The sequence below is a fragment of the Mustelus asterias genome, chromosome 23 (genome assembly GCF_964213995.1).
Source record: "Mustelus asterias chromosome 23, sMusAst1.hap1.1, whole genome shotgun sequence".
In the NCBI taxonomy this organism is placed as follows: Eukaryota; Metazoa; Chordata; class Chondrichthyes; order Carcharhiniformes; family Triakidae; genus Mustelus; species Mustelus asterias.
In genome coordinates, this window is record NC_135823.1 from 44,718,206 (window position 1) to 44,743,986 (window position 25,781).

Here is a 25,781-nt window from a genome sequence, read left to right on the forward strand (position 1 = left end):
TGATTTTTGTAACGATCCTGCAACTACCTCCCTAATAATATTTTCTAAGTAACTGTTACATATACACTATGAACTCATCCTCTAGACAACCTTTGCCAATTTCATTTGTCCATTCTGTAAGAAGATTAAAATCACCAATAATTATTGTAGTTCCTTTCTTATTAACATTTTATTATTAATAGAGCACCTCACCTTTTCATTTCTTTCTATCCTTCTGAAATTTCAGATACCCTTGAATATTTGTATTCCAGCCGTGGTGCTTTTCAGTCATATCTCTTTAATGACCATCATATCATGCTCATTTATTTCTATTTGTGTTATCAATTGGCAGATGGAGTTTAATTTAATTTAGACAAATGCGAGGTGATGCATTTTGGTAGATTGAACCAGGGCAGGACTTGCTCAGTTAATGGTAGGGCATTAGGGAAAGTTACAGAACAAAGAGATCTAGGGGTACAGGTTCATAGCTCCTTAAGTGGAGTCACAGGTGGACAGAGTGGTGACGAAGGCATTCAGCATGCTTGGTTTCAGCATGTTGGTCAGAACATTGAATACAGGAGTTGGGACGTCTTGTTGAAGTTGTACAAGACATTGGTAAGGCCACACTTGGAATACTGTGTGCAGTTCTGGTCACCCTATTATAGAAAGGATATTATTAAACCAGAAAGAGTGCAGAAAAGATTTACTCGGATGCTACCGGGACTTGATGGTTTGAGTTATAAGGAGAGGCTGGATAGACTGGGACTTTTTTCCCTGGAGCGTAGGAGGGTTAGGGGTGATCTTATAGAGGTCTATAAAATAATGAGGGGCATAGATCAGCTAGATAGTCAATATCTTTTCCCAAAAGTAGGGGAGTCTAAAACTAGAGGGCATAGGTTTAAAGTGAGAGGGGAGAGATACAAAAGTGTCCAGAGGGGCAATTTTTTTGCACAGAGGATGGTGAGTGTCTGGAATAAGCTGCCAGAGGTAGTAGTAGAACCGGGTACAATTTTGTCTTTTAAAAAGCGTTTAGGCAGTTACATGGGTAAGATGGGTATAGAGGGATATGGGCCAAATGCGGGCAATTGGGACGAGCTTAGGGGTTTAAAACTGGACAAATTGGACCGAAGGGCCTGTTTCCATGCTGTAAACCTCTATGACTCTAATTCATCCACCTTGTTATGTATGCTGCATTTATTGAAACAACGAGCCGTACCAATTTTTCTGACCCTGACCTTATTTGCTGGTGCACTCTTATGTTTGTACCATCTGCCCCCTCCCGTCTCACTGTGGTTATTATTACCCATATCTCTACCTTGTATTATTGCTTTGCCTTTTCTCTTTAACTTTCCAAATCTCCCCTCACATGAACACCACCTCAGCATCCTATTTTTATTTATTCTCTCTTGGGATGTGGACGTTGTGAGCAAGGCCAGCATTTGTTATCTACCCTATGAACTAAGTGGTTTACCATGTCATTTCAGAGGGAAGTTAAGAGTCAACCACATTGTTGTGGGTCTGGAGTCACATGTAGGCCAGATCCGGTAAGGATAGTAGATTTCATTTCCTCAAGGACATTTGCAAACCAGATGGATTTTTACAATTGATATTAGTTTCATGATCATTTGCATTCAATTCTGGATCTATTAATGAATTTAAATTTCACCAGCTGCTGTGGATGTTTTGCGCCCGGGCCTCCAGATTACTTGTCCAGTGACGTTACCACTAATTACCATTACAACTGTTTCCCCCTGTGTTTTACTTAAAGCCCTCTAAATTTCTTCAGCTTAACTTGTTACAGCCTGTTCTTATCCCAAAGGTGCTCAATTCAATTTTTCAGCGCACAGTTCCTATTTCACTATGTTTATGTTTCTGTTGGATAATTAGAAAGGAACCACTTCAAACTGTTCAACACCATAGTATTGAATCATAGATGACATAGAATACTGGGTAACTTCTGCCCCAAGGAGTTCACAAATGAAAATACGTTCAACGAAAGTTGTTATTAAATAGTTGTTCACTAACTGTTCAATAGATGTTTTCTATAAAATATCACCCATTAATCAGATTAATGTATTTGAGTGACTGAATCCAAGAAGCTTCTGTTGGAATCATTTCTATGGGTGGCACAGTGGTTAGCAGTGCTGCCTCACAGTGCCAGGGATCCAGGTTTGATTCCGGTCTTAGGTCACTGTCTGTGTGGAGTTTACACGTTCTCCCCATGTCTGCATGGGTTTCCTCCGGGTGCTCCGGTTTCCTCCCACAGTCCAAAGATGTGCGAGTTAGGTTGATTGGCCATGCTAAATTGACCCTAGTGTCAGGGGATTAGGGGGGTAAATATGTGGGGTTACGGGAATGAGGCCTGGGTGGGATTGTTGTTGGCCCAGACTCGATGGGCCAAATGGTTTCCTTCTGCACTGTAGGGATTCTATGATTCTATTCTATGAAAAGACTTTGGTGTCCTGCTTCCGTTGGAGGAACTTGGTTGGTCGAACTAGAAAGTTGTTTGCACTGTCTGTCTAAACAGCTGTGTAGATATTAATCCAAAATATCAAATAGTCTCGTTTTTAATTGAAATGCATTATCTTAATGACATCGTCTTTGTAATTCCAGTTATTTTGCCCTGATGGAGAATACAATGCAATGGCCACAGCATTCTTTAACACTCCTGAAAAGAGTGTTCGTAGTCTATTCCATGATTCTCCAGGTCAGTGTTAATCCAGTTGTAAAATCCATTGAACTGGCATTTAGTTGTGTTATTAGTATGATTTGAGCATGTTAATTAATAACTCTTAACTACAATGCCTCTCTATCAAAATGGCACATAGTATTCTTTTGAACTGATGTATAGTTTTTTTTGCATGTTGTATTTCTAAAATCATTTAGTCAGTTCACCAGCTTGGCTGGACAGCTGGTTAGTGATGCAGAGTGACACCAACAGCCTGGGTTCAATTCCCATACTGGCTGAGGTTATTCATGAAAGCCCCACCTTCTCAACTTTGCCCCTCGCCTGAGGTGTGGTGATCCTCAGGTTAAATCGCCATCAGTCAGCTCTCCACCTCAAAGGAGAGAAGAGCCGATGGGTCATCTGGGACAATGGTGACTTTATTTCTTCTCCCACCCCCAAATCTCCTGACCAAGGATAATTTTGCATTCCTTTCCTTATTTTCCCCCAACAGACAGTAGTAATGGTGCATTTATTAGCCAAAGAAAACTTGGCTATAAATGGAAATTGAACAACAGACTTCAAATAGTAATTCCATACAAACCAAACTGTATTCACAGTAAAAGAGTTGGCTCTTGTGCAATTTCTGAATCTCTACTGACTAGCTTCTGTCTAAAAATCAGCAGTAACCACGTGAGTTTATTCACCATTTAATCAAGCACCACATAGCCTCCAACCCCTTTAAGGACATCCCTGCTTTTGTATTCAGTACCTCAACCATTCGTGCATTTAAGTGATGTTGAATACAATAATTAGTACTGTTATTAGTATGACCTCTGACAAAGGGTCATCCTGACTTGAAACAGTGGCCCTATTCTGTCTCCAAAGATGCTGTTAGACCTGCTGAGTTTCTCCAGCATTTTCTGTTTCCGTGACAATAATTAGTATGTCCTATTGAAGTGGTAAAACATTTAAAAATGTGCATTAACTATCTTGTAATGCTATCCTGACTCATCTTTGCCTGATTGTTTCCAACATGCTTTAGCTGTTATGAGTATAATTTATGCCATTAGAGCACTAATATGCTGTAAAGATATTTGAACACTGAATGCTTTAATTATCAATGGATCACTTTTGGGCAGTACCGTACATCTGAAACTTCAAATACATAAATTCATAGAATTACAAATATATAAATTAATTGTTTTCAGCTTGCCTTCATGACCCTCAATATCACTGAAAGACTCCAAAATTTTAAAATCTCCATCTTGAGCTACGAAGACTAACCTACAACCACAGCTAGTATTTATATAGCACCTTTTAATGTAGGAAATCATCCCAAGCTGTACTAAAAAAAAGAATGCCAAGGTAAACAATCAGATAAGAGAAAAGCTTTGTTAAAGTGGTGGGCTGTAAGGAGGATCTTGAAGAAGTGGATGGGCTTTTAAACATAGCTAGGAGGCGAATTTTACCATTCCACAGTCCACGGGATTCGGAGCGGGTGAGGGGCATACCAAGGGACAGTCTGTTGACCTTGGGCGGGATTTTCTGGTTTCAGGGCTGGAAAATCCCACCCTCGGTGTTTGAAACATGCAGACAGATAATATGATCATCTTAGGAACAAATTGCAAGCATAGTAATAAATGGAACAAAATGCCATGAAATAATAAATAAAATCTGGTAACCAGGTTAGTTATGTAACACAACATAGGCTTTCAACTGCCCATTTCCTTCCTCCTCCTTCACTCGCTCACCCTCTCTCTTAACGTCCCCTATGTTGGGTCATAAGTCTTAATTTTTCCATCACCTTTTTGGATGGTGGGAGAAGCTGCAACTCCTCCTTTCCACAGCTTAATTCCTCATAATTGAATGAGTTAATTGTAGATGCTATTGTGTTGCTCTTACTCTAACTTCACTCAATGTATATGATTTCTTATCAAATCCATTTATGTGGGTGAGAGAGGAAGTTTTCTGGGATTCAACGAGGCGACATTAATTTGATGTTGAAAATGAAAAAGAAAACTTTTTGTTTTATTTGTTCATGGACTGTGGGCTTCGCTGGCCGGATCAGCATTTATTGCCCATCCCTGAGATGTGTTTAATTGTGGATCTTGAGTCGCATGTAGGCCAGACCAGGTAACGCTGACAGATTTTCGTCCCTAAAGAGCATTAATGAACCAGGTCAGTTTTTACGACCATCGTCAGTGGTTTCATGGTCAGCATTAGACTTTTAATTCCTGATTTTTATTGAATTCACATGTCGCCATCTTTCATGGTGGGATTTGAACCTCAGTCCTCAGAGCGTTACCCTGGGCCTCTGGATTACTAGTCCAGCAACAATACCACTACACCACTGTCTCCCCTGATTACTGTGAAACAAAATGTTATTTGTTGATGTTCAAGAATAGTATTTGCTTGACAAGTATGATCTATTTTTGCAGGTTCATTCAATCCTCTCACTCTCGGCTTGTTCACTTTAAGTTACTTTTTTCTTGCCTGTTGGACATACGGTTTAGCAGTGTCCAGTGGAGTCTTCATTCCATCTTTACTGATTGGGGCTGCATGGGGAAGATTGTTTGGAATATTCCTTTCCAATGTTTCATCAGTCTCTGTGAGTTTTTTTTTGCATAACTTTGAACAACAGTTAGGGTGATACATAGAGTTTTGGTATTTTCTGAAGGGTGGTCTAAGTGGAAAGGCCAACATGATAAATGTTGAATTTCTTAGTGCATATCCGAAAAAATAATTTCTGACATTTTCTTTTCAACATAAAATAACGGATTTGTTACTGTTCATAAGTTTATTTCATAAATTTGTTATCTAGCTACCTTGGTGAAGGATTGTTCTTGCTTCCCATGAGTAGAGGATATCATTCAGATTGGGCCCAGCCCTATTGGGCGAGATTTGATACAATCCATCATGGTGAGAACCACAGAAACTGAGACCATTTAATCCATTGGCAGTTGCTTGGCACTGGAAGAAACTCCCTTGATTAAGTCGGAGAGCACAATTCCCAGCTTCTGGTGAGAGGATGTCAATTAGGCTCATATTTAATGAACCAATTTACACCATTATCCCTGAGGCCACTGCAATTTAGTGATACCTCAGGAGTTTAAACAGAACTGCCCGGCTTTCCCACCCCCTCGAAATACTGCCCAGCGGATGCTGTTGGGTTTACCAGAGGCCTCCCAGGGGGCTGGGGCTTGGCGTGGTGTGGCTTCCCTCATTATTAGACAGTCCATGCCTGGTCAGGACACCCAGCATACGATCCCCCTGCCGTCACCCTCCCCTTCAATCCATGACCCTTATCCCACCCACAATCACCTTTGACCTGGGGTCTTAAGATGTTCATGGGTCTCTGATGGGTCCACTGCCATATTGCATGTACTCACTGATATTTTCAATCTATGACAAATTTCATAATTATAGCTAACTGCGGTTCATGTTGGACTTTTGTGCTTATTTTAATGTGTTTGCTTTTTATTACATTCCACAGACTTGGGCTGATCCAAGAAAATATGCTCTAATGGGAGCAGCTGCTCAACTTGGTAAGTATGGTACACGACCAGTGACTTATATACTGGAAAGTTAAAATTTCCAGACTAACAGTCTTGGGATATTAGATAATTTCCTGTTGCATTTCCTATGCAGCAAAGTAATTTCTATAACAGCACTGCAGTCTTCAAACAATTCCCTTTTGCTGTGATCCGGGTAGGATCATTGGCAACAAATTAGTTGTAGGGGATTTTTCTTTTAGTCCCAAAGCACCACATTTCATGTAACCTGCTATTGTAAAGTAAAGCTAGTGCTTGAACTAGATGAAGGAAATGATTTGACATTTTTCTTTCCTACATATCTTTGAACAAAAAGCTTAAATGATTTACCTACACTTCAATTCTGTAAATACTATTTAACTGTTTAACATAGAAACAAGGCCAGTTAGCCCTACAGTTTCATCTCTCTGTTTTTATGCTCTATATAAGTGAGTTGAGGGTTATATGGGGGACCAGGTAGGAAAGTGGCATTGAGGCCACATTCAGATTATTGAATGGTAGGGCAAGCTAAAGGGACTGAATGGCCTACTCCTTATTTCTTAAGTACGAGCCCTCTCCCACCCATTTTCAACTAAGCCCATAACATATTTCTAATTCTCTCTCCCTCATGTGTTTATCCAACTTCTCCTTAAAATGAATATTTGCTATTTGCTTCAATTCTTTCTTGTGATATTGAGTTCTGTGGTATTGAGTTCCACATTCTAACAGCTCTGTGGTAAAGAGGTTTTTCTTCAATTCCCTCATTGGTTTATCTGCAACTATTTTATATTTATGGCTCCAAGTTCTGGATTTACCTAACAGCGGAAGCATCTATTCTACTATTACCCTACTGAATTATATCTTAACCTTAACAGACTTTGATCTGGTCTTTTTCATAATCCTAACAGACTTAGATCAGGTCACCCTTCAGTCTTTTTTTCGAGATGAAAAAGCCTCGCCCGGTTTGATCCTTCCTGATCGATACAAACTCTCAGCTCTTGTATCACTCTAGTTTTTTAATTTTGCACTTCTCCATTCCCAATTTCCTTTTTATAATATTTAAAGTTTATTTATTAGTCACAAGTAAGGCTTACATTAACATTGCAATGAAGTTACTGTGAAATTCCCCTAGTCGCCACATTCCGGCGCCTGTTCGGGTCAATGCACCTAACCAGCATGTCTATGGAGACCAGAACAGTTCACAGCACTCTTGTGATTTAATAAAGGTTCCATACATATTTAACACGAATCGTCTGCTTTTTGTTTCCAATCTTCTAGAAGTGAACCCCAGTCTTCAGTTTGCTTTTTAACTAACCTCTGTCATTAATTTTAGTGATTTACATATCTGACTTAGTTGTGGAAGTAGGGATGGGGGAAGTCAAACAGATTCCTATACCTAAGAAGCTAGGGACTCTCTGCCCTCTTGTTGAGCTGACAGATTCTGTGGCTCAGAAATGGTTGTAATGGTGCATGCCACTTTATGTTGATGGTCTTGGCTTTCAACAACAAAATGCTATTTCCTCCCCCCCCCCCCCCCCAGTTCCCAGTCGGAGATTATCCTGATGCCTGCAATTTGCAGAAAATGATGCTGATCCAGGAAGTTATGGTTGGCACTGTGCTCATCACGTGCACTCAACCAAGATTGACCCAGTCAAAAAATATAAACTTGGTGGGAGGGAGGATTCAATTGAATTATAATTTTCCAGCATCTCGTTTTGTGTGTCTTGTTTCTAAGTTGGAATAGCTACCACCTCCTACTGTTGTTTTTGATAGAAAAGAGCAAACATTGTTAATGTGAAAAGAACACTGTTGTAGAAACAAATCTATTTATGATTGGGGGGGAGAAAGGAAACAGTTAAAAGTTAAACTATTTAACTCTAAGGAAGTTTCTTGCATTATGTGCAGTTTGGGTCTTATTACATTTGTTTCAACAAAATGTATTGTCTACCATATAAATGAAAAAGCTAAATTTATAATATATTGATCTGACTTGTGAGAGAGTTGGCAGCCCAGCAAGATGGTTTGTGTATATAGTATATGCATATTAACTATTATCTTCTATCAGATGCTGCTGAGCTTATGGTCTATCACATTCCATTCGCAGGAGGTATTGTACGAATGACGCTGAGCCTGACCGTCATAATCATGGAGGCAACTGGAAATGTGACATATGGTCTTCCCGTCATGGTGGTGCTAATGACTGCCAAAATTGTTGGGGACCTCTGCATTGAGGTGCCTGTTCATTTATTTCAAATGTTTAAACGGCGACAGTGTAGCCATTTTATGAAACAACCTGGATTAACCTTTTCTTCCAATCTCAGATACTGTGCCTCGACCTCAATTATTTCTGCTTTCTTAGCTCTTGTTTTTAAATTTAATTCTAACTTTTTGGCTGGTGCAATTAACCTAGCCTAGATTAATTGGTGCAAATCACTCGGGGATATGTCATCCCTTTCCAGAAAAGTTTTAGCAATTGACAATGCTTTTCAATCAGCACAGTAAAATTCACCTTGCAAAGCTCATTAACCTTAACCTCAGCAAGTAACAACACACGTACGTATATCACTGCTCCAAAGGGGAACCTTTGTCCCAACGGCTCTTCAAGTCTGTTCCCCATGCTTTTTCTTTAACTTAACTGGGACCTCTGCCTGTCCCTGTCTCTGTTACACTTGTTGGCTGACTCCCTGAAACTGACTTCCCCCCTGGTTCACTGACCCTGAGTCTGATCTGATAACTTATCATCATACTCCAAGAGGGTCTGACCCTTGTTACTAGGCAGGAAGCAATGTAACAAGCATGGGAGCATCCTCTACATTAAATGTTATGATCTCCACAGACTGCCAATTTAGCAGAGACACAAGAGGTAAAAATGGATTTTGTGACAATGTAAGTGGTTTTAATTGTCAACATAGTTTGTTGAATTTCCCAGTTTTCCTAAATTATGAATTGGGGAACAAAGGGAATCAACCAGTTGTGTAGTATCTTTCAAAGATGGGTAACCACCAAGTAGATTAATGAATGAATGGTTTATTAAGTAACTATGTACAGAAAGCGATATAAGGCTGATGTCTTGCATGACTCCAAACTCCTAACTGGCAAGGAAAACCCAGGCATTCCCCCCACCCCAGGATTCTTGCACTCCGACCTGATTGGCCAAATGACCCTCGGAGAGCTTGCCCCCTAAAGGGGCATGCTACCACAAGTTGAATCTATTATTTCATCATGCTCTTGCAGCTCAGACCGGCTGTCAAACATCTAAAACAAACCACAACCCTTGACCCCCATCGCTCTTGCAAACTGCCACCCCATCTCCAACCTCCCTTTTCTCTCCAAGTCCTTGAAAATATTTTTGCTTTCCAAATCTGTGCCCTTCTTCCTGGAACACAATGTTCAAATCCCTCAAATCACAGTTCTGCTGCTGACACTGTAGCGAAACAGCTCATCATAAATGACATCCTGGGTGACTATGACTAAAGTGAACCATCTCTCCTTGAATTCTCTGCAGTCTTTGACATGATTGACCACATTATCCTCCGTCACTGCATCTCCACATTCGTCCAACTTTCATGTGGTTCTATTCTTATCTATCTAATCATATCCAGAGAATCACTTGCAATAGCTTCTCTTTCTGCGCCCTCATCATTACCTCTGGTCCCAAGAATCTATCCTTGAACCCCATTTATTTCTCAACTCTATGCTGCCTGTCAAGATCATATGAAAGCACAGCATTAGTTTTCTCTTATATGCTGCCAACTCCCAGCTGTACATTACCACCATTATTACTTAATTGTCAGACTGCTTATCAGACATCCAGTGCTGGATGAGCAGAAACTTCCTCCAGTTAAATATGGGGAAGACTGAAGCCACTGTTTTCGATCCCTGCCCCAAACTCTGTTACCTAGCTATGAACTCCATCCCTCTCCCTGCCAATAGTCTGTTTAGAGTCTTGGTGTCGTATTTGCCTCAGACCAGCGACTGACCACATTTTGTGTCATCACTAAGATTGCCTATTTCCACCTCTATAACATTGCCAACTTCGCCCTTCTCATCTTATCTGCTGCTGAAATCCTCATTCATGCCTTTACTACCTTTTTAAAAAATCTTTACCAGCGTAAAGATTCCCCCAACAGAGGCAGCTGAGTCACAGACTACAAAATCTGACAAAATTAGAAGTGGTCTAGGCTTTCACTCTGCTGAATAAATAGTGGTGCAGTGTATATGGCTACAAATAAAATGTCTATTTCTATCCTGCTTCAGTGTGTTTACCATTTAAGGATTGGGACAGGAACATTTAAAAATTAATGTGTGGTTTATTTTTAACCTGTAAACAGACCAATGGAAGAGAGTTTCTGTTTTGCAGTTTAATCTGAGAGCAATGTCTTTCATTGGCTCAATCTGCCAAGTGTTGAATTGCACCCGGGGATTAGTATGGATTCGATACTTAACCCAATATTAACAAGTGCATGTAAATCAATATCGCATTTGGAAATACCATACATATCTTAAATTGGTGACTGTTTTGAGAACATGAATCTCTTTCTGTTAAGGGGATTCGCAGCTTAGTCTTTAAGTACTTGATAAATCACAGCTGCTTAACTCCGATTTCAGTATAGTTTATCATTGTAACAATATGTTTAGCAACTTGGGCTGCATTGCCTAGCCTGTGGACTTTATCTTCATTCATGTGGGTGTGGGCACAACAAAACACTTATAACCATTTTGATTTACTTAGAAATTTGGCTAAATACATTTTTTAAAGCAACCTTTTGCTTTAAATAAGCATGATATGTTGACTAATTAATTCCTGCTATTTGGCTGTTAGAGGTACACTCGTGGGTAATTTTCCCCCCCGTTATTTTGGCCCTGATATTTCCATCTCCAGGTGGTCTTATCCTGGAAAATGCGCTGGGTGAGCCCTCGGAATTATCAAACCCAGACCTGCCTGGGAAGTTTCAACTTCCGATGGGCAATTCCCCTGTGTCAGAATGCTCTGACTCTAACTCCGAGACAGAGATGTCAGAGGGTTTTGACTCAATTACTTGGATAATAACTCAGGAAATGATATACAGGAAAGAAACCATGTGTAACTCCTGGGTAACTATATAACTAACCCTTCTCAATCCCTGCTGACCCTCCAACTCCATCCTGACCAACTCGACCTCTTTCCCACCCCACCAGACCCTCCCAATCCCCTGTTCGGACCTCCTCTCATCACCTTTCCCCCTGCTGCCCTGTCCACTGACCCTCACTCACACTCATTGAAATAGCTTTTCACTCTTAGTTAATGTCCCAAAATGTCTCACAGTTGATGCTGTTAAAGTGGATGATGTGTAATTTGTTTATATTTTGGGACAACGAAGAATTCAGATTTCCTGTTGCCAAGTTTTTCACTGAAGATGCTTTGAAGTAGTAAAAACAATTAAAATCTGAGTAAACATAAAAATTGCATTTTTATTGTCTGCACTGGCCTTAGTGGACAAGGATTTCAAAAAATTACCTTTGGAAGAATGTGTTGGGGATCAATGCCAAATTCTGGAGTGGTCTATCTCCTGTAGCGACGCATTTCAATATGTTGTTAACTAACTTACATTTGAACTATATCAATATAAGGTAGAATTTGGAAGTACAAAAGTCTTAAATTTCAATAGTTAAATTATTTTTGCTTTTAGGGACTGTATGATATTCACATTAAGCTGCAGAGTGTACCTTTCCTTGGCTGGGAGCCTCCTGAAAAATCTCATGCTTTAACTGCACGGTAAGAATGATCATTCTGTCCAGTACGCTAAGAATTGCGCCTATTACATGAATTGAGACACATGTCAGTTGGTCATGGTTTCTATAATGACACACGTCCCTGCTGCTCTTCATTTGAAGACCTGCCCCTCTGCTCAGTTGTTTCAGATTACATCACGGCTGTGTTTGTTGCCAATACTGTGCATGCACAATCCTAGTGTTTTACTCTGTTATGTGATTGCAAGTAGGTCGCGGCCAGGAGCAGCGATTTTATCAGTTTCTGGAGTTGCAGAGCAGTATTTTACAACTTTTGCTCCTTTAACTAGTACTCCTCATCCCCCAGATCTACTGGATACTCGAGGAACTTTCCCAGTTACATAAAACATTTTGACAGCTCTTTAGTAGCGCACTCAAAACATTTAAAATCTAGTAGTGGAAAGGGGAGACGTGTGTATGGATGGATGCAAGTGCACCACCCAGAGTTCTCCCAATGATCCTGAAACTGGATTGGCAGCAGGGCAATAGAATCCAGGCTCTGCTAGGTCAGAATCAGCTCCGTAATTAAGGTCACAGACTATTCGATGTCATATAAACACAAGCAGAGATATGTAAATAATCCCCAGTGTCTAGAGTAGCATCTTTAAGTGAACAATTCTCAGTTGCTACTTCTCCAAGGATACCATTGTTAACAATCTGTTCAACATCATTGGCTTATCGTGATTAAATAAATCAAATCCATACACTCTTCAAGTAATGAGATCTTAAAGGGTCAAACAGCCACACTTAATTCAAACTCATTTTAAACACATGGGAGAGACAATGAGAATAAACATTGTGGTGTTAATTTTCCTGGCTTTCTGGCAGGCTAGGGTGCAGCGGAGAGATGTCAGTGGTTTTCTGTATATGCGCAGACCAGTGCATATGTACAGATAGGTATCAGTGGCCATCTTCCATTGGGAGGCGACACAGTGTTACATCACTGAGCTCTCTGTAAACTTAACTGGGGTGGGGTTTGACATGAAATCCCACTTCTCCCAAAATTCTTGTTTTTCACTTTAATTAAAATCCTTGTGAAATTGCAGGAGGATTCTATTTATAACAAGCAGCCTCTGGACATTCAACTTCTTTAAATGGAGAAAGACAAACATGCGTTTGTTGTTCTGTCGGTGGCAGTTTTGGCCCCTCAGGAATCTGCCCCGTGATCAATGCTGGGTTGTGTTAGTTTGGCTTTCTCCTGATAACAGATTTATAGCTGCTGCAAATCTGGGTTTGTTCCAAATTTATTCCTGCTCTGAATTTGCAGCTGTATGTTGGCAAAAATAGAAATTAAAACTCGAGTTGGACAGATTTTACAACATTTTACATAGCTGTTCTTAAATCCAAGCTCACACTTTGTGTTTATGAGCACACATTGTATCTTGCATGTTCTTGTCCACGATGTTATAACAGATACATATAACAGGTTTGGAGGTACTTCTCGGATGAGGGGAGTGTATTTGAGAGTCTGTGGAAGGTTATGTCTGATCGTTGGCTGCGGTGTGACTAGATATCAAATATAATAAAATATTAATGGGATGCTTTTGAACTGCATGAACTTAAAGTATCACTTATCATTGAGCTTTATCAAGGATAAAGGATGGCAGATATTTTTCTTAGGATTTTATTTTTATCCCATTTTATATGAAGCTCGATGGATTTTATCACACTTATTAAATGGGCATCAACAAGTAGATTTGGGTGCCTGCGAGAAGCTATAGTTGGCATTTTTAATAATGTAAAAAATAACGAGAGCCCACACCACGATTTGTCTTGGTTTAGTTCAGATATTGTGGATCTGAACACCAAATTCATATTGTCAGATTTCGCAGTTCATAACTTTTAATGTTTCATTTGTTTTCAAATTCATTTTTGTCTGTTTATTTTAATTTTGTACTAGTTTAGTGTGTAAGAGAATCGTAAAATTATGACGTGATTTCTGACACGGGAGAGAAAATAGTTTCAGTTGCATTATTGTCCATGGATCAAGACATGTTGCATAAATAAAGAGAATCTGGTCAAAAAATAATTTAAAAGTAAATACTTTCATTCAATTTCAGTGAAGTAATGAGTTACCCAGTAACTTGTTTCAAACAACTTGAGAAGGTTGGACGCATAGTGGACATTCTTAGTGACACATCAGCTAATCATAATGGATTTCCAGTGGTAGATGAGAATCATGAGGTACGTAAATATATTTTTTTAAATCTAGATTTTGGTGCTTAATTCCCATCAAGTGAAATTTATGATGTTGAAGATGATTTTCTAGTTGATCAACTAACCACTTTATTTGGCCATGCTCCATTTGCTGTGATCTGTCAAATCTAGATTTGTTTCATGAGATTTTTCAAATCCTAGAATCACTACAGTGCAAATGGAGGCCATTCAGCCCATCGACAGCAATCCCACCCTTTCCCCTTAGCCTCACGTATTTACCATCCTAGTCCCCTGACAGCAAAAACAGAAAATGCTGAGTAAACTCAGCAGATCTGGCAGCATCTGTGGAACAAAACAGAGTTAATGCTTCGGATCCAAGTGATCCTTCTGCAGAAATCTTGCAGTCCTGCTTGGAGCTTGCACAGCTAGCAGAGTAGTGATTCTGTATTCAGCTATCCCCACAATGATCCCATTTTCCCCACACTTTAGTAATGGCTGTTTCATTGTTTTTGCAGTTACTTCTTTTGTGCAGGGATTTCTTCAGCCAGAGAGTGGTGAATCTGTGGAACTCTTTGCCGCAGAAGGTCATTGAGTGTATTTAAGACAGAGATGGATAGGTTCTTGATTAATAAGGGGATCAGGGGTTTTGGGGATGAGAAAGATATCAGCTATGATTGAATGGTGGAGCAGACTCAATGGGCCGAGTGGCCTAATTCTGCTCATATGTCTTATGGTGTTATGGATTTAAAATTAGACATCTGTGACAGGGTATTCTTTTCTGCTTTTTCTTTTGATTGTTATTATTCATTTACATGTTTTTTTTAAACAAATGGGCAACGTAACCAAAATGAAGTTCCATATGGACAAAAAATGAATTTGAATTGAATCCAAGTTAAGCCGGATTTCTGTACTCGTGGATCATACATGCACACTGGTGGAAGAGCTTTTTTGTTTTTTTTCCCCATTTTCCTTAACCCTTGGATGCTGAGGCAGATTGTGTATTTTCACTGCCAATTGGCTAAGATTACCTTGCTCAGCAAAGGCTGGAGTACTGCCTACCTCCATCCTGCACTTTAATGACTCGGGCGCTAAACATTTAACCCATTTGAGCCAGCGGATAAGTTCTTCATTGAATTGTTTGATTAGTATGTAGTCATCATTGTCTCTGGTGTAAGTTGCAGATTCTGGTCCCCATACTGACAAGAGTATAATTCCTCTTCATTTATCTGAAGGCCATAACAAATGTTTAAGACCGACTGCTTCACTTTCTCCCTCATTTGCTCCCAAACATTTTGCATTATTCTGCTGTTAGAATTGTATCTAATCTTTTGAGAAAGAATCAGAGACAGTAACTGGAGCAATCAATGTAATCATTTTACCTTTTTATCTTTCCTCCCCATGACAAAAGATATTTGCTTGCTTTGTTGTCTCAGCTAAAAATAGCAACTCATTTCTTGAGAAATCGTTGATGTGGGGAGGCGATGGCCTAGTGGTATTATCGCTAGACTATTAATCCAGTAACTCGGCTAATGTTCTGGGGACCCGGGTTCAAATCCCGCCACGGCAGATGTGGAATTTTAATTGGATTAAAAATATCTGGTATTAAGAATCTACTGATGATCATGAAACCATTGTCGATTGTCGGAAAAACCCATCTGGTTCATTAATGGCCTTCAGGGAAGGAAATCTGCTGTCCTTACCCGGTCTGGCCTACATGTGACTGCAGAGCCACAGCAATGTGGTTGACTCTTAACTGCCCTTGGGTAATTAGAGATGGGCAATAAAAGCTGGTCAGCCAGCGATGCCCGTTCCCACGAATGAATAAAAAAATGTAAAGTCAACTATTCCACAGTAGTTTGTCGATGTACCAAATGCCACTGAATCATCTGGGGTTTTTGGTGTTCTGTTAAGTTTTTTTTTTGCAATTTAAATGACATCTGGATATTCAATCCAGAGAAGTTAAAATATTTGGATTGGAAAAACTTGTGCACCCCAGAGACTAGTTGCCGTTTGCTATGAAAATGTTATTTCCACCCTTCTCTTTCTCATTTTGCTTTATTCTTTCTACACTCAGCCAACAATAGCACAGCGTGTTTTTTTTTAATCAAGTATATTATCTACTCCAAAATAAAGCAAAACGCTGTGAATGCAGATCTGGCAGTATCCGTGGAGAGAGAAACAAAATTAATGTTTCAAATTTAATCTGACTCTTCATTGGAACTTCCTCAAACTTGCTGAGCACTTTCCAGCACTTTCTGTTTATATTTTTATCTACTCCTGATTTTGCAACTATATTTTCTTGCACCTACTTTCATTTTACCAATACAGGATACCCCATACCTAATCTGGCATTGTTTTCGGTAAAGTTTAGTTTTTTCTGTTTCTCATTACCTGCCATAAACATAGAACATAGAACAGTACAGCACAGAACAGGCCCTTCGGCCCACGATGTTGTGCCGAGCTTTGTCTGAAACCCAGATCAAGCTATTTCCTCCCTATCATCCCGAAGTACTCCATGTGCCTATCCAATAGCTTCTTAAATGTTCCTAAAGTTTCTGACTCCACTATCCCTGCAGGCAGTCCATTCCACACCCCAACCACTCTGAGTAAAAAACCTACCTCGGACATCCTTCCTATATCTCCCACCATGAACCCTATAGTTATGCCCCCTAGTTACCGCTCCATTCACCCGAGGAAATAGTCTTTGAACGTTCACTCTATCTATCCCCCTCATCATCTTATAAACCTCTATCAAGTCTCCTCTCAACCTCCTCCGCTCCAAAGAGAAAAGCCCAAGTTCCCTCAACCTTTCCTCAAAAGAAAGGGAAAGTGAGCTAAAAAGTTTGGTTGAGTGTTTATAATTTCTGTCTTTGGTGCAGTAATTCTTATTTCCAGTCATAACTATACAGTTATCAAATGCTTTCTTTGTTTACAGCCTGACGGTGATAATGTTGGAAGATTGTGTGGATTAATATTGCGGTCGCAGTTAATTGTCCTTCTGAAGCATAAGGTAATCTTTCAAATAGAAAGGAAGACTAAACAAAAATGCTGCTAATCTGAATAAAGTACTGGGAATACACGGATAGATCTCTGGTGTGTGCGCGATTATATAGAATATTTTCTTGTGGAATTGTGTATAATTTCCTCTGAACAAAACTAATAAGTTGTAGTTACATGGAGACTTTGAGAAATTCAGATTAAATTTATTTTCTCTTAATTCTGAAAATGGCAATTATGAGTGACACACCTGTATTAGCTCTTGTTTCTTTGTCTTTCCTCTTGGTTCTAATTATGTTTTTATGATTTCAGGTGTTTGTGGAAAGGGCAAGCTCAAACCTCACGCAGAGGAAACTTCAGCTAAAGGACTTCAGAGATGCTTACCCACGTTTCCCTCCAATCCAGTCCATTCATGTTTCACAAGATGAGCGAAACTGTACAATGGACTTGACAGAATTCATGAACCCAACTCCATATAGTGTCCCTGGGGTAATGAACTTTAAACTGCTGTCTTAGACTAGTGTTGTCTGGCTGATTGGTCAAAACATTCAGTTCAAATATTTTTACGTTTTATTAGTTTTCTTGAGTGAAGTTATTTTAAAGTTGGATGCTCACAATTATGTCTACATTATTTGGCAAATGAGACAAATTGATTTGATTATTTAGCAGATAAATGTCTACTTAAAATATTGCTTATTTTGTTTCAGATTCTAGCATCTGCAGTAATTTGCTTTTAAGCTTAAATGTGTTTGTACAAATTTTCAAATCCAATATTTGTTGTTTCTTTACAGGAGGCATCTCTTCCCAGAGTCTTTAGATTGTTCCGTGCTCTTGGCTTGAGACACTTAGTGATATGTGATGGATCTAATGGGGTAAGTAGTCAAGTTGTATTAGAAAATGTATTGTGATTGTGTTAATTTTTGGACTGAGTGTTTGTTTTTCTGCAGAAAATGTAAAAAATATGAAATGAAGAAATAGGAGCAAAAGTAAACCATTTGGCCCCTCAAGCCTGCCTTGCCTTGCCATTCAAAAAGATCATGTCTCATCTGTTTGTGTTGAGTTCCACATTCCCCAAACTACCTGTGCCTTAAAAATATTCAGTGACCTTGCTTCCACGGCCTTCTGAGGCAGAATGTTCCAACATCGCAAAACCCTCTGAGGGGAAAAAAAAATCTCCTCATCTCTGTCCTACAAGGGCATCCCATAATTTTAAAACAGTGCCCCTAGTTCTGGACTCGCCCACAAGAGGAAACATCCTTTCAATGTCCACTACGTCAATACTATTCAGGATCGTATAGTTCAATCAAACCACCCCTCATTCTTTTCTAAACACTAGTGGAAACAAGCCAAGTCAGTCTAACCCATCCTCCTAAGAAAACCTGCTCACTCCAGTTATCAATCTAGTAAGCCACCTCCAATGCATTTGCAACCTTCCTTAACTAAGACGACCAATACTGCACATAATATTTGAGACACTGTCTTACCAATGCCTAGTATATCTGTTATTTATTTTATGTTCAATTCCTCTTGTAATGAAGACTGATAGAATGCTATCCTTTTTGATTACATGCTGCACCTACATACTAACTCTTCAGTGACTAATGCACAGGAACACCTAAAGCCTTCTGCACCTCGGCATTTTGCAGTCATTCTCCATTTAAGTAATAGTCTGCTTTTTTATTCTTCCCAGCAAAGTTAACAACTTCACACTTTCCTACATTATACTCCATCTGTCAGATTTTTTCCCACTCACTGAGCTTATCTATATCCATATGTCTTCTTCACAACATACTTTCCGACCTATTTTTTTGCCTTCTGCAAAGTTTGCTGCCATGCCTTTACTGCTGTCATTTAAGTCATTGATGTAAATTGCAAAAAATGAAGAACCCAACACAAACTTCAGTTGTCACATCCTGCCAATCGGACAAAGACACATTTATGCATACCCTCTATTTCCTGCCAAATAGCCAATCTTCAGTAAAAGTAAATTATTGCAGATGCAGGAAGCTGAAATGAAAACAGAAAATGCTGGAAAATCTCAGCAGATCTCTGAGAGAGAACAGAGCTAATGTTTCAAGTCTGGATGACTCTTTGTTCATTATTTGAATACAAGTACCAATTGAGGGAAGTGAATTTGATCTAAATGTTCACTTCAATATGGTCTTTACAGTACGGAACAAGACTATTCAACCCATTGTGTTCATGCTGGCTCTCTTTGGAATAATCCAATCAGTCCCATTCCCACATTTTATCCCAATAGCCCAGTTTAATTCTCTCAAGTGCCAAGCTATTTCCTTTTGAAATCATTGTGTCAGCTTCCTCCGTAGGCAGTGGACTGTAAGTCGTTACCACTCAGTGCGTTAAAAATCTCTTCCTCACATTCCCCCCCCCCCCCCCCCCATCCACATCTCTTGCCCAAAAATGCCAAGAAGTAAAGCAGCTTTTCATTGAGCCCCGTCTCACCAAGTGTTTTCTGAGTTTGCCTTCAAAATATTGAAGAAGCACATAGGTGAAAGACACCAGTTCAGATCACAAGCAGATGCTGGTGTTATACCTCACATTATATTTAATTGTTCAGTTGGAATTGGGAAGTACGGAAATTTGCCTCAACACTAGATGCTCAGAAAGCATATGAGAGAGAGATGAGTGTAGTAACATTTGAGGATATATCTAAAGCAAGACATGAAATTTTAAGGGAAATAAGCAATGCTTGGCTTAGGAACTTGAAGTTGTAACACAATTTTCCAAAATATCTTCAAGGAAGTAAAAACCTGGGATCATATCTGGTTGAGCACAGCTGAAGGGTTTGAGTTGAGTTTTGTGATGTAAATCCAGCCAGATCACTTCAGTTAAATCAAGCTCACTGTAAAGTAATTCTGATTTTTTTTAATGCCAACTGTGTTTATTATTTTGCATGTAGATAATTGGAATTGTTACCAGAAAAGATCTTGCCAGATATCGTTTGCATAAAGGACAGCTGGAAGAACTTGAAATGGCACACACATGATTGCATTTTGTACCTTTGGTCAGAAATGGCAATGCACTGGTGTTTTAACTGTTTTCTAATTCTAGTTAAAACATTTTATTCACTCAGCATTTTCTTGCACTTCACATGGATGGAGCCTAGTGCACCAGGGTATTTTCTGGAAGGGTTACCATATTGTGCCAGAATTGACTTGTTTGCACTGTAATTTGTTAAAACTTAAAATTGTATAGACTTATATTAATATATTTTTTAAGTTCAATGGACACATGCCTTGCACGTTTTTCTGCTGTTCCTCTTGGTCATGGTAAACTTTGGCACGTGAATGCAAATGCGTTTATAAAGTTGCTCCCGTATCATTTGTTGGCCATTCGAGACTTGTGGAGATTCCGCTATGTTTTGAGAAATCCAGCTAATCTCATTCTGATGTTTGATGGTTAGAGGGGGAATACAGGCTGGTTTTGTTTTGGAAAAAATAAATAACAATTTGGTTTGTTCAACAATTGACTATGCCTGTATGAAGATACAAAGATCATTGTACTTGTACTGTAGCTGCCAGTCCCCATATGGTATTTCAAAAGTCAACAGGGTAGCATTATATTGCTGGCTGTGTCTTGTGGGTTAGCAGCTAGTGGGGAGCTCTAGACATACAGAATGCATGCCTATGCAGATCTCTGCTTATTTCTAATGTTAGAGTGCAGGCAGGAAATCTGCTTTTCCCATACATGAAGATACAGTATTGGTATTTTTTCCCCAAGGCAGTCCAACAGTCTGATATGAATCCTTCAAATGTGCCTTTGCACTGTGGTGGAGTTTCTGTGGGTGCAACTAGTGTAAGACTACCCTCTGACGGAAGTCTTGTGGTGCTTAACTATAGGTGAGAGCAGTCTCTGAGGTACACTGCCACTTTGTTGTTGTTAGGCACCTGAAATTGCTTCGCATTCTACAGATGATTATATAAGCCTACTCTTGAAACTGAGCACAATGCAGTTTCTGCAGATTTTTTGTTAATTAGGTAGTATTAGCATTTGAATCATTGAGTATAAATTCTGTAATCTAGCTTATACTTTTTGTCTCTACTAAATCAGGAGATTTTTTAAATGCCGGAAGTGACAGGTGTGCTTTCCAGGGAGCACAATTTTTTTTTAAAAATCGAATTTTGACTTCTACAGCAGAAGGTAAAATTAGACAATAAATGGCGAGATTTGATTGTAGAGGGTCTTAATATATCAGTATTGTGTTGTTCTTCCGTAAATTCTGATATAATGCTGATATATGCACACCTCGCATTTAATTTTAGATCATTGTTTATCGATTATTTTACACTAATATAATGTGAATACATGTTGACCTGACTTCAAACATGAGATGGCAGCAACACCTGGGGAGCAACTAAAATTCCACATTTTGCAAGGTTTTACAAAAATACCATTCACACAGCTAATCAGTGTTCTTATTGCTTCAACAGTGACTTGCATTTCATAAATTTAAGTTTTATTCTGCTTTATTGATGTCTGAACCATTAATATATTGATAACTATATGGAGGTCAAACTGTAAAATAGACAAGTGTTTTAGACTAAGTATGATTCAAGTTTATTTGACTAAAGTTTTAAGGTATCTTGGTGCTCAGGCATTCTATTAAATGTTGTGACTTTTATTTCCTGTAGAAAGAAATGTGTTTGCTTAGGTAGCTTGAATGTTTTCCTCTTAGAAATTTCATGTTCATGAAAGTTAATGATTTTAATATTTGAAAATATTTATTTTGGTTTCCCAAGTCAATCGGCTGCAGAGATAAGTTCCTTGTACTCTGTCATACTAATATGTCTTAACCGCAACCTCCGAGGAGCATTTCTTTTCCCCCACCCCATCTTACTGATGTGATATCCTATCTTCCAAACCAGCCAGCCTTATGACCCCTGAGTGAAATTGCCTAATCTGTGGGCCCAGGTTGCAGCTTCTGGATTTAGACTGCCCAGAGACCATTTCTAGCCGTAACACCGCTTGAGATCAGAGACATTGATCACATGGAATGGTTTCAAACTCAGATCCTAGAAGAGAGAGGCCATGATCTAATTCCTTTCTGATGCCCAAGGAAGTCTTTCATGCCCCCAGATTTGTCAGGTAGTTCATCATTACTTAAGTAAGAAAGTTCTTTCAAAATTACCGTGTCAATTTTTTTGTTGAAAGCTTAGTTTTTGATAAAATGTACAATTGTGACTGTGTTACATCTGAAAATGCATGGTGATGTATATGCAAACTTCAGCTGCAATCTGATTAAAGCATATTGAACTTTTTACAAAAGGATAGAACAGCGGTTGCAACACTTTTTGTGTGTGGTTGTGTTCACATACATAAAACGGGTAACAAATCTTCATTGCTGGTCAGTACCAGGGGATTATGAATCTGACTATGAATGTTCTATAATTTGTTGAAGTGAAGTACTTAGAATGGACAAATACATTTACGATATAAATGTTAAAGAGACTTATTTATGATGAAGATTCAAACCATTTGTTCAGCTGCTGCTTCCTCCCCCTCCTCCTCAAAGCTGAACATCCATCTTTGTTCAGTTTTGCATCCATATCTACCCATGCTGATCCCATCGCATCCATGGATCTACCACATATTACCTTCATCCCACTCATGCCCAAACGCTGGAGTACGGTTTCTACTTTGGGGGGAAAACTTAGCCAAATTTTTGCTAGTTTTGAGAGAGATTTTTGTCCTGCGGCTTTCTGCTTAAATTAATTTGCATGTTGCTGAACACAAACTCTGCTGTAAGCCATGCCACCAGGCAGCATTTTAAACTGTAATCTTGAAAAACGTTTAGTTTAAAAAGAATTGACATATTCAAAAGTGGTAACTTGCTGCAGTTCAATCAAAGCAGTTAACTCAAAAAGTAAGCATTTTGTCACTGTCCATGTGAGGAATCCAGTTTTATATCACAGAATATATTTAAAAACTTTCAGAACCATTTGCTGGTTATATTGGTTAAGTCATTTTCTTTTAAAATAAATTTTTTAAAAATAGTAAGCTTTAAAACATACTCATTAGTATACCTGTACCAAATAGAACCATTTTAACTTTCTAAGAGCTGCCCTGAATGCCCACAAGTGACGCAATTATTGTAAATTTGCAAAACTGGTTAATTCAGTCAGATGGTGTGGCCAGTTTTGTGGGTGGGGCCAATATCTAGAATGAGTGTGATTTTTTTTCTTGAACAAGTGCGAAAGAGTGTATTTAATTTACACTTAAATTCTATGATGTTTTGGGCACTTTGCACTGAAAGTAGAACAATCAAGCGAGAATGGCACTCCGCTTTCCGTTTGGCCTCATACTAGCTCACGTTGCAAATCATAAAATCTCTACAGTGCCGAAGGAGGCCATTTGGCCCATCGAGTCTGCACAGTGCTCAATGCTACCCAGGCCCTATTCCCATAACCCCACATATTCGCCCTGCTCATCCCCCTGACACTAGGGTCAATTTAGCATGGCCAATCAACCTAACCCGCACATCTTTGGACTGTGGGAGGAAACCGGAGCACCCGGAGGAAACCCACGCAGACACACAGACAATGACCCAAGGCCAGAATTGAACCCGGGTCCCTGGCGCTGTGAGGCAGCTGTGCTAACCACTGTGCCACCGTGCCTTTTCTTTGAGACTCCCCACCCCGCTGCTGAATCTGTTACCATCTCCCTCCTTACAATCCATTCTTGATCCCTATCATATTGCAAACTGCCACCCCATCTGTTTACCCACAAGTTCCTGAACTTGTCATCACTTCCCAAATTCATGCTAGTCTCCTGCTATTTGTTGTCTGAATCAGTCAAATCAAGTTTCCACTGCTTCCATAGCACTAGAATGACCCTAACTGTCCTCATACTACTTTTCAAATCCCTCCATGGCTTTGCTTGTCCCAATCTCAGTAATCTCCTCCAGCTGAACAACCCTCTGAGATATCACACACACCCAGTTCTGTTCTCTTGAGCATCCCTGATTTTACTCATTCCATTGGTGACCAGACCATCAGCAGCCAAGACGCTAAGCTTTGGAATTCCATCCCTTAATCCACTATCCCTTCTGACCTCTCTCCACCCTGAATGAATGGATCCTCAGTCAGCCCTTTATTTTCCTTGTCAACATGTTACCCCCTGGCAACATTATCTATGTGCCATGGAACCTTACAGCACAAGTCTATAAAAGAGTTATCCAATTATTCTCACACTCTGCTCTTTTCCTGACCCTGCACATTGTTTTTTTTCAAGCATATATCCAATTTCCTTCAAAAAGTTATTGGCTCTACTTTCAGCACCCTTTCAGGCAGTACAGTGCATTAATTCCAAACCAAAACTTTGGAAAATATATTTTCCTTGTTCCTCCTCTGGCCCTTGAGCTTAAATCGGAATCTGTCAGTGGAAGCAGTACCTCCTTATTTATTATAGTCTTGAAGCTATTAATCTGCTCTGATATAAATGAGCATTCACGGTCTCCAGCTTCTGAAGCCCCTCGTCGCTGGTATCATTCTGGTAAATCTCTGCGTGCTATTCAAAGGCTGTCGGTAAACCATCACTGAATATATTCAAAGTTGAGATAGACATTTTCGTCTCTTGGGGAATTGAGGGATCTGGGAAATGGATGGGGAGGTGGAGTTGAAGCCCAAGATCTGCCAGGATCATACCGAATAATGGAGCAGACTTGACAGGCCTTATGGTCTTCTCCTATTTCTTATGTTCTTAAAACCTTCCGACATTGTGACATCCAGATTTGAACACTAATCTTACCTGGCGCTTCTGACATGTATCTGCTCTGATGAAGGTGGCCCTTCGAAAATGGCCCTTCTGAAATATCTGGCTTTTTCCTTGACTAAGGTTGACAAGACACTCAACTGGGTTTGACCAATTTCCCACACCTCCACCCTCACCCCTATCCACTCCCCTGAACCATGACAGAGTCCCCCTTGTCCTCAGTTTCCACCCACCAGCTGCTGCATTCAAAGGATCATCCTCTGCCATTTCTGCCAAATCCGGCATGATGCTACCATGAAATGCATCTTCCCACCCCCCCCGACCCCCACCCCTGTCAGCATTTCCAAAAGGACCGCTCTCTCCATGACACCCTGATTGATTCCTCCATGTAAGAAGTTTAACAACACCAGGTTAAAGTCCAACAGGTTTATTTGGTAGCAAAAGCCACACAAGCTTTCGGAGCTGCAAGCCCCTTCTTCAGGTGAGTGGGAATTCTGTTCACAAACAGAGCATATAAAGACACAAACTCAATTTACATGAATAATGGTTGGAATGCGAATACTTACAACTAATCAAGTCTTTAAGAAACAAAACAACATGAGTGGAGAGAGCATCAAGACAGGCTAAAAAGATGTGTATTGTCTCCAGACAAGACAGCCGCCAGTGAAACTCTGTGGGGGTTACAAATAGTGGGACATGAACCCAATATCCCGGTTGAGGCCGTCCTCGTGTGTGCGGAACTTGGCTATCAGTTTCTGCTCAGCGACTCTGCGCCGTCGTGTGTCGCGAAGGCCGCCTTGGAGAACGCTTACCCGAATATCAGAGGCCGAATGCCCGTGACCGCTGAAGTGCTCCCCAACAGGAAGAGAACAGTCTTGCCTGGTGATTGTCGAGCATGGATTCCTCCATGCTCAGCTCTCCATCCCCTTCCCATGTCACCGTCCCTTGCA

General features: G+C 39.8%; 1 protein-coding gene across 1 annotated transcript in view; it reads left to right on the top strand.

The window, feature by feature from the left end:
• Nucleotides 1-22,390, top strand: part of clcn7 (chloride channel 7) — a 68,247-nt gene extending 45,857 nt beyond the window's left edge. The window contains exons 16-25 of the mRNA XM_078240414.1: nt 2,593-2,686; nt 5,086-5,255; nt 6,141-6,192; nt 8,282-8,409; nt 11,847-11,932; nt 14,007-14,130; nt 17,039-17,113; nt 17,413-17,589; nt 17,892-17,972; nt 20,021-22,390. Coding sequence (XP_078096540.1) covers nt 2,593-2,686; nt 5,086-5,255; nt 6,141-6,192; nt 8,282-8,409; nt 11,847-11,932; nt 14,007-14,130; nt 17,039-17,113; nt 17,413-17,589; nt 17,892-17,972; nt 20,021-20,107 — 1,074 coding nt within the window. The 3' untranslated portion in view covers nt 20,108-22,390. The remainder of the gene's footprint in view (nt 1-2,592; nt 2,687-5,085; nt 5,256-6,140; nt 6,193-8,281; nt 8,410-11,846; nt 11,933-14,006; nt 14,131-17,038; nt 17,114-17,412; nt 17,590-17,891; nt 17,973-20,020) is intronic.
• The last annotated feature ends 3,391 nt before the right edge of the window (nt 22,391-25,781 follow it).